The sequence below is a fragment of the Chelonoidis abingdonii genome, chromosome 18 (assembly GCF_003597395.2).
Source record: "Chelonoidis abingdonii isolate Lonesome George chromosome 18, CheloAbing_2.0, whole genome shotgun sequence".
In the NCBI taxonomy this organism is placed as follows: Eukaryota; Metazoa; Chordata; order Testudines; family Testudinidae; genus Chelonoidis; species Chelonoidis abingdonii.
This window is the reverse complement of record NC_133786.1, coordinates 14,251,765-14,261,542: the sequence shown is the minus strand read 5'-3', so window position 1 is coordinate 14,261,542 and position 9,778 is coordinate 14,251,765. Positions and strand designations below refer to the sequence as shown.

The window sequence follows — 9,778 nt, the reverse complement described above, 5'->3', positions numbered from 1 at the left end:
CACAGAGACATTTTTTGTTTCTTTGTTAAGCAATCTTTTCCTAGAAGGAATCAAATGTGCCATGACTTGATAAATAGGAAGCGTATTTGCATTTCACTCCTTAATCCAAAAATTTAATATATCTGACAAAAATATTGAGGATGCTGACAAGGATCTAAGCTGACATACCTGATAAAAGAAAGAGTTTTGGAAGGCATTGCCTGTGGTGTTACTGAGAGGTATGCTGGAGGCAACGCACAGGTTAATTTCTGGAGCCTAAAGGGAAAAATAATTGTTTCTGTAAAAATGTGTATGTACTTCATATCTTCAAAGTCAGATGGATTAGTGGGATATATATTAATTTAAATGTCAGCTTTGATCTTCAACTGAAGCAGAGCCAACAAATACCACATGAAAATGGAGTATGTTTAAAATGTCCCCAGCATATCACTGGAGTTCTTCTTGCCAATTTTCTAATTAAATAAATCAAAGCGTACTTGAGCCCAGTGCCTCTGGTGGTTAGTGCTTCATTATTATTATTTATTTATTGTATTACAGTAGCTTTTAGAAGCCTTAACCAAGATTAGGGCCCCAATGTGCTAGTGCTGTACAAGCACAGATATAAAGGTATGTCTACACTACAAATACTACAGCATCACAGCTGCAGCTACACTACTGTTGTGCTGTCATGTAGATGCTTAATACAGTGATGGAAGGGTTTTTTCCATCACTGTGGTAAATCCACCCTCTCAAGAGGTTGTAGCAGCATCTACAGTAGGGTTGATCTAACTATGTTGCACAATGAAATTTTTCACAGCCCTGAGCTAAGTCAACCTAAGTTTTAGGTGTAGAGGAGGCCTAGGAGATTTCCTGCATCAAAGTTTAAAAGCCATATAGACAAAGGAAGTATTATGCCCATTTTATAGTGGAACTGAAGCACAAAGAGATCAAGTGACTTTACCAGGGTCCAACAAAGAGTCTGTGGCAGAGCCAGGAACTAAACACAATCCCCAGAGACCCAGCCCAGTACCACAGTCATATGACCATTCTCCCAAGCTACTGTAGCTGAAACATGGCTTTGACTCCTTTGAATCTCTCACTCACTGAGCAGTCTCTATCCATCCTTCACCCACAATGGATGGGTTTCCTGCAGCCCATTGCTGGGTTTTATTGGTGCTTTTCTACAAATGCATGCTTCCTTCTGAGAATGGAAATATTTTCTTGTAGTATGTTAAACTTACACTGATATGAGGCCTGAGAAACTGAAGAATGGAGATGCCATATTGGTATATTACAAACTCCCTTGCAGAAAGTGTTGGAGGATGAACTGGTATTAGTTCACCTTTATGAGTCATCAAAGCATCCAATATATCCTGAAAAGGACTTCCTGTGTCTGCAGAGAACAACAGTATTTCAACAGACTCACTTATTTTCATTTTACATTTGTATTTAGCACCTATGTACATTTTCTTTTATCACGAAATATTAAGGGACAAGAAGAATGTGCAGGTGCTGCTTTCTGGGAAAGACTGATTTCATTGCAAACACTTTAAAATGACACACAACCTATTTTTTGGACTATTTATACAACATTTAGTAATAGAAATGACAAAGACAACAACAAAACAGCCTACCAAACATGACAATTCCACTGCATACTCTTCTCTCCTGGTGAGAGGATGAAAGAAAACAGTATGTGACAGATATTAGTCACATCCTTCAATGCATTACTGGAAGGCACTCAGATGCTATGGTGATGAGCATGGTATAAGAACTTATGTAGAACAGAATACTCAATTGTCTATTATCTATTTATTACTGTCATTTTATTTAATTCTGAGGCTGTTATATTTGCACACTCAGACTCTGCATTATACATTGTGATTGTTTAACCCTAGTCAGTGGAATCTTTCTGTTCCTTTACAGAGAAATGACGTAAGTTGTTTATTTGAAAGCACAAGAGTCATTGTTAAAAGGTATATAATAAGAGCGCTTTATGCATGTAACCTGTGTCAGAAAGAGAAGATGGCTAGATCTGCAGCAATGCCCTCAGATTTAGTTAAAACATGACCAGACTTACCCCTATATTAGAATAAAGCCCGAGATNTAAAAGGTATATAATAAGAGCGCTTTATGCATGTAACCTGTGTCAGAAAGAGAAGATGGCTAGATCTGCAGCAATGCCCTCAGATTTAGTTAAAACATGACCAGACTTACCCCTATATTAGAATAAAGCCCGAGATTTGTTAAGTGCACAATTGGTCAGTAAATAATCTACTATACTTCTCCTAATGTTTATAGCATCACTGTTTAATAGGAAATAAAATGACTCTGATGTATTATGTATTATGCCAGGATCTCAAAGTGCAAAAAACTTTACAACTAACCAAATTTCATCCCATCCAGTAAAACTGGTAAGTGTTGTTATACAACCAAGACAAAGAGAGTTTAAATGACTTGCCTAAGATCACAGAGTAAATCATTGGCAAAGGCAGGAATTGACCCCAAACTCTCAGATTCTGCTATATTTGCCATTAGGTCATACTTCCACCACAGAATAAACATAAATGACATTAGGACATCTGCCCTGCTCGAGATGAGTTAATCCCAATACATCTGAGTAGCAGCCAACTCGATGCTTACACAGAAAGAGATCTCCCAATGTTATACTGAATTGTGCTAAAAAAGTACATTAAAAACAGAAGGGAAGAAAATTTACCTTTTTCCTGCAGATGGCTTTCCAGAAGCCCAACTGCCATTGCATGAGCTTGGAGCTGGTCATTCACATCTTTCAGAAGAGTGAGAAGTGGAGAAGATTTCATATATTTGGCTTTATCATCATCTACACAAATAAATATAAAAATATAACTGTGAAAAATAACTGTCTCTTACAGTGTATGCACTAGGCAAATAAGAAACTCATATCCTAGAATAAAACAATTTACTGGTGCAATGAAGGTAATATTTTGAGCAACTTGTTTAATTGTTTGCCCAAATCTAAGTGCTGGTTACTAAAGAGATTTTAATATAACTTGAAAAGAGAGTTCTCTTCTCCGCAGTGTTTGTTATGAATAAAATGGTTAAAATAAATACCTTTATTTTCCAAAACTCCTGCTTGGAGTGCATAGAAAATACTTCTGGTTATTTTACAAAGCTTTTTATTAAAGGCATTCTGTTTGTCAGTGATACATTTTGATTGATGAAAAGGGAAAAGAAATTTGATTTAAAACATCTTAAATATATTAAAAATGATTTTCTGCAAGAGGACTAAATTCTGTTTCCTATCATATTAATTGGAGTTTTGATTAATTAAGTATCAGAGGGGTAGCCGTGTTAGTCTGGATCTGTAAAAAGCAACAAAGAGTCCTGTGGCACCTTACAGACTAACAGACGTACTGGAGCATGAGCTTTTGTGGGTCAATACCATGAAAGCTTATGCTCCAATACATCTGTTAGTCTATAAGGTGCCACAGAACTCTTTGTTGCTTGATTAATTAAGGAATGCAAAATTTAGCTTAATGTATTTATGTAGCTGTTATCTACACCGCAGCTATTGCGTGGAGCTAGGGAACCACCATACAAAGGTCATAGGATGCTAGTTTGACACAAAATGATGTAGCATGGATGGAATCATAGCCAAGGAAGTGAATCTAAGGGGGCTATATTATTCAAATCTACTGAGTTAACTGTGTAAAGGGCTTACCACACAGAAGAGGTGACCTGAACTGAGGATTCAGGAGAATAATCCTTGATACCAACAATTGTTCAGTTTGCTTCAGTATCTTGACATCTATGAGGCCAACATATATGATGTGTTAGTGAAATTTTCAACAAAGAATTGTAGAGATGCTCATACTTGCTTTATATAATTCCTTCTTCTCTTATTCCATAATCTAGCTATGATTTGTCTATTTATAATCTAGGGTCACTTTATTAGTAACTAGTTTTAAAATGACCAAAGTTTGATTTGTTGGCTGGGTTCTCTCACTTGGGAAGATTAAAGATACAGGAATGAGTCAGAGTCTATCAAGAGGATGGGGTGGGATATCCTTGTGTGGAGCTCTAATGATTGATTAATCTAGAACCACTCCTGGAAAGTGCATAAAGGTTCCTGACTGGGCTGACATAAGTGCACTGGGGCCAGTTTGGCTGAATGGTACACACTCCAAATTCTCATTTGTTAGCTGAATCTGCATATGCTGCTGCATTCAGGGGCCTTTGTGCCCTGCAACTGTTTCCAATCTCTTATCCAATTTACTTGTATTCTAGATTGTAGGTGACAGAGAAAAGGACTTGATATCATCTGGACCATTTATTTGTACTTATGAGATTATGCTAACTCCTATCGCCTGCAACTGATGAATGAATAAACAAATGACTAGATCTTCCCTAAAGAGAGAACAAAGAGAAGACAGGGAAGACTTAGTGTATTGCCCAGTGGTCCCTGGAACCACAGGTAGTTGGTCCTGAATGATTCATTCCCCCGATTCTAATGAATGAACTCTGATCATTGCTCCAAGGAAGGTGAAACCCTCTCTCAAGTCCCTATTAACTTCTCCTATGGCAGGTGCAAAGGGAACTTTTCTAAAATGTNTGACAGAAAACCTGTGTGTTTCCCTTTAAGGGAAAATGGGATGCCATGGAGTAGAAAGACCCAAACGTTTCTTCCCATATGGCAATGTCTTTGTTCTTTAGTGGTAGAAGTCAGCCCTGTGTACATGGCCAGGACAAGGCACATGCACCAATGAAGTCCTATTTTGAGGGTAGTTGTGCAGCTAGTTATTATATAAGCATGGCTCACTTCCCAGAGCAGTGAGTAGGGGCATGGAAGAAAGGAGGCAGTAAGTATCATGATGACCCACTGTAGCCTGAGTGGTTAAGGGCCTGCCACAAGTATCTGAACTCCAGCATCACAACCTTGAAGTCTTTGTTACCAAATGATCAGACTGAATTAAGCCCAAAGGGGACATATAAAAACAACAACATAGTATACAGTATAATCTATATTATATAGGCTGCAATTGTTGCTTAGGTATCGTTACAAGCTGGGACATGCATGTGGTGCAATCAATTCAGTTTGAAAAGATACAGAATTTGCTGTTTTTCTACCTGTAGTGGATCAGGATTGCTTGAAATATTCTCCTTAGTTCTTTTATCGCCTATGAAGATTTTGAGATGTTCTTTCAGTTCCCTTATTTTCTGCTTTCTGAATTCCTGTAGATCATTGGCTGTGAAGCCAGCTTCATCCACAGGCTGCAGAGTATACACACAGAAAGGCAAAAAAAAAAGAGAAAGAGAAAACCAGGAATTTTATTCACAGAAAGAATGTCATTATTATATAATAGTCACAAAGATAATTGCTTAGCTTCTTTTATAGAGGGATCTCAATGTGCTCTGTTAAAATAAATTAATGCAGACTCACAATATCCCTGTAAGTTGTCTGCAGTGTTGTTGTAGCATTGTTGGTCCCAGGATATTAGAGAGACAATATGGCTGAGGTAATATTTTTTATAAGCTGGTCCAAAGAAAGATTCACCTCATCCACCTTGTCTCTATAATACTTCTGCAAGATAGGTAAGTATTATAATGCTATTCTACAGATATATTAAAGAAGGCACAGAGAGCGGGGGTATGGATCAGTGTTCATGTTGTGTTCCCTGTCAGTACCTGGCCCGGACCAGGGAAGCTAATGATCCAACCACTAGACCAAATTCGGTGATGAATCCTGGTCACGTGCCACTTGCGGCACGTTATTCATGCACTAAGAGGCACAGAGAGATTAAGTGACTTGCAAGAGGTCACGCAGGAACTCAGTGGCAACACTGGATCTAGAACCTAGAAGCTCTGACCACCCTTCCCTAACTCTAAAACTGAACATGAACCTCTCATCAGTTTTGGTTATCTGAAGCCCAGTGCAACAAAACTGATACTGATTCATTTACAGTGTTGTTTTCACACGTTGAAAGTTTTAAACAAAGCCAGGGCTCAGTATAAAGCTGTACAAAAACAGATCTGCACAAACAATTGTGCTCATTTCAAATTATCGCATGCACTCTATAGTTAAGAGTCAAGATGTTACTAAGAATTCTGCATGGGCTGTTAAGAAAAATGCTGGAAGCAAACAGGCTATCTACAGAGCTGGAGAGTGGATATTTTGGTTATTATCATTGGATAATTTCTTTTCAATTTTACCTTGTCCAAAGAGTAGTCTTTCAGGCATTTGGTTATTTCCAAAAACTGTTCCTCTCTGAGTTGTAATAATCTGGCAGCTTGTTACAGCTCCAGTCCTGAAAGCCTGTACTCCATGTTATCTTTCAATAGATGTAAGATGCCCATCATACCATCATCCCCCTGAAACACAAAAAGCCTATGTGTTACAGCCATCCAGCATTACCTGAAATATTCCACAACACCCATAATATGGAACCCTGCTCCTCTTATTGGTGATTTTACTTTCTAGAAGCCAGCTAACTGAGAACTTACAGAAAGGTATAGGAACTACAGGATCTTCCAAAATTCTATCAAGCACAATAGGAATCAGATAATAATGCTTACCACTTATATGGCATCTTCTATCCATAGATCTCTAAATGTTTAACAAAGGTGAGAAAGCATTATTGTCTCCATTTTATAGATGGGCAAACTGAGGCAGAGGCCTCTATTTGCATAAGTGGTTTCTAATTGTGGATACCTCCATTTTTGGATGTCAACCTTAGAAACCCAGGCTGGGATTTTCAAAGAAGCCCAACATAAATCTACACATAAATAAATTATTAAACAAAAATAAAGGAGGTAGGTGCTTAACTTCCATTGAGGATCATTTGACAGTCCCAGCACTAGGGGCTAGTTTTCAGAAGCGCTTAGCATGCTTAACTCCAGGTGAAGTCAACAGCTGTGAGTGCTCAGCACTTCTCAAAATTAGAACTTTCCTAAGTTTATCTGAAAGGCCACTACCTTCTCCACATTCTGGTCTCTCCTGATGACCACCCCCCGACTGCCAAAATGCCTGTGAGAAGTGTGATGTTTATAGCTTACATACAGAAAAATTAGATACGAACAAACCCTCATGCTGGAAGGTTGCAATGTAACTCTACTTTATTTCTTAGAATTCAAAACGATAACATACAAGACCCAAAACCAGAGAGAGACAAAACAGGCTACTCCCTAAAATGCAGGTGCACAGTTCACCCCATCTTATTCTAGGCTGTTTGTCTGCAAGCTGATTCAAACAATCCAGATCACATAGCTTCCCTCAGAACTCCCTATCCTGCAGTTAGGATAAAAAAAATCCCTCACCCTTGAAGTGATAGCTTGTTATTTTTCACACAGTTTCCAATACACCTTGGGAAGTTTGTTGATGCCAATGATGAGTTTAATGAGTAATCTGAGACTAGTTTACACATCATATTATATTTGTTAACGTAACTGTATATATGCTGTGCCCCTTCCCGGATCCTCTGTTTGTTTGTTTAGGCTGTGAGCTCAGTGGGATAGGGATCATGTATTCCTTTATGTTTGGAAACACTTGCATATTGTTGGGGTTGCCAGATATAAACAACAACAAGTAGGGGTAAAATTTTCAAAGGTGCCTACATGATTTAGGAGCCTAAGTCCCACTTTCAAAAGTGTTTTAGGCACTTTGGAGCCTACATCACATTTCATTTCTATGGGATTTAGGCTGTCAAATCACTTTTGAAAATGTTACCTCTTAGGCATCTCAAATTGGGCACCCAGAATTAAAAGCCACACTTGAAACTCTGGTCCTAAGTGACTTGCTCATGGGCACAAAGCATGGTAGAGCTGAGAACAGACCAGAGATCCCTTGAGTCCCAAATCAACACAGTAAACCATACTACTTTTCAGAAGATTTCAGGTACAGTTTGGCATGTGTAAATTGTTACAGAAATGACCATATGATATACTGTAATCTGGAGCCACTCATTTCTATGAAAGCAAACAATCCTTGAAAACCCGTAAAACATAAACACATGCAATATAACAACAAAAAAGGGCTTTACATCTATGACAAACTCGCACAGGTTTCTTTCTTCAGTCTGTGTCCACAAGTCTGCCTTTTGGAATCTGTAACTGTCCTGTAGCACTATTACTGTTTGCCGCAAGTGTCTCTGAGATAGGATAAAATATGCCACATGCTCAATATGATTTGGTAACTCCTGTCTTTCAGCCTCCTGAATCACTTGCATTTCCTTGGCTTGTATCTAGGAAGAAAACATTGCAAACTCTTTAACACTACGTTCCCTGTAGATTACTGAGTGCTCTGAAGTATTCAAATTCTGCCTGCAAAAGTCTGAACATAACAGTCACAGAAAAAAATAAATTAACTGTACTGAAGGACAAGGGAATCTATACAGCTAAAAGCCCCGCAGAATTCACACTTACTAAATACAGAAACCTGATGGAGCTGGATAATTCTTGTTACCATTTTTGTGTGGCTAATACATGAATCAAATGTTTGCAAACCACAGACAACAATGTTACATTTTGATACAATGGTCAGATACATGTGCTTGCCCATTACTTTAAAGTAGCATAAACAGAGAGAGATTAACACAATAGCAATTGTACCTTTTCTTCTGTTTGGGTTTGAAGCTCCATTCTGAACTGTGTCTGCATATTCCTCAGTTCAGTCTCTGACTCTTCCTTTAAACCAATAAGTAAGTCCCCTTCTTTGTGGTGTTTCTGGAGAAAAGCCACAGCTCTCTCCACTTGCTGCTCCTCAGTAATCTGGGCCACCTCTTGGGCCACAGTTTCTCCGGTAGCTCTGTAGTGTAAAGTGTTCAGAATCCTTAACACACGTTCTGGACACGTCTGTCTCTTAAGAGAGAAAATATAGTGATATGGAAAAATAAATGTTCCTTGGCTGCTACATTCAAGATTTTGTTTCTAGCATTGAGTATTTGAGTTGCTGAGTCTATAGCTAGCTCTTGTGTAACTTATGAGGCAAGTACATTATAGTGTAACCCCACTCTATGAACATGCATGTTCTATCCCACACTTTCTGAATGAAGAGGATCAGGGTGCAGAATATGTTTTGTGAGTTTGTGTGTGCAGTAAGCATGCACAGTGGGTAGATGGACTCCTAAATATGGAATAAGCATAGATGTAAATGGCACTCAAAAGGAGGTAGGAAGTAGCTCAAACTTTGCACATGCCTGGCAAACCATGCCCCAAACATGCATGGCTTTAGAAGGAGGAAAGATGGTTTTGTGGTTAAGGCATGAGAATCAGGATTATCTGGGTTAGTTCTGAGTTCTGCTAAAGACTGTGTGTGGGTCCTTTAATTTCTCAGTGCCACCATTTTCCATCTGTAAAATGGGAATAGATAATACTTCCTGTCTCTCACTCTTTTCTGTCTTGTTTATTTAAGATAAACTCTCCAAGATAAGGACTATTTTTTACTTTGTGTATACATAGTGGGTAGCACTACGGGGACACAAGGTACTACTGTAATACAATTACATTATAATGAATAAAAATACTATCACTTTTGTCAGCAAGTAACAGTCTCAGAATTCTACCAAGAAACTCCTGCTGCCTCATCAAGACTAACTGGCGCAAGACGTGATTGTCTCATGTGGAGATATGAACCAGAGGCAGGAAGCATACTGAGGAATATCTGTGTTGAGAGATCTGGGAAGTTGGGGGAAGTTTTTAAAGGCACAAATGGCAATTAGGCACTAAGCTCCCAGTGAACGTCAGAGAGCTGGGTGCTTGAGTCCTACACGTTGAAAATGGCACTTGTTGTGCTTAGCTTGTGCCACTGATGTGGCTGTGAGGT

The 9,778-nt window shown here is 38.6% G+C and overlaps 1 protein-coding gene across 1 annotated transcript; it reads right to left on the bottom strand.

Annotated features, from left to right (window-relative positions):
* Positions 1-5,094: 5,094 nt before the first annotated feature.
* Positions 5,095-9,540, bottom strand: LOC116825101 (uncharacterized). The gene is made up of 5 exons (XM_075073443.1): positions 9,460-9,540; positions 8,566-8,814; positions 7,998-8,198; positions 6,172-6,330; positions 5,095-5,232 (listed from the first exon to the last, which is right to left on the bottom strand). Exons 1-4 carry the CDS (start codon positions 9,538-9,540, stop codon positions 6,253-6,255), a joined length of 609 nt encoding a protein of 202 aa, XP_074929544.1. The 3' UTR covers positions 5,095-5,232; positions 6,172-6,252.
* Between the last annotated feature and the right edge of the window lie 238 nt (positions 9,541-9,778).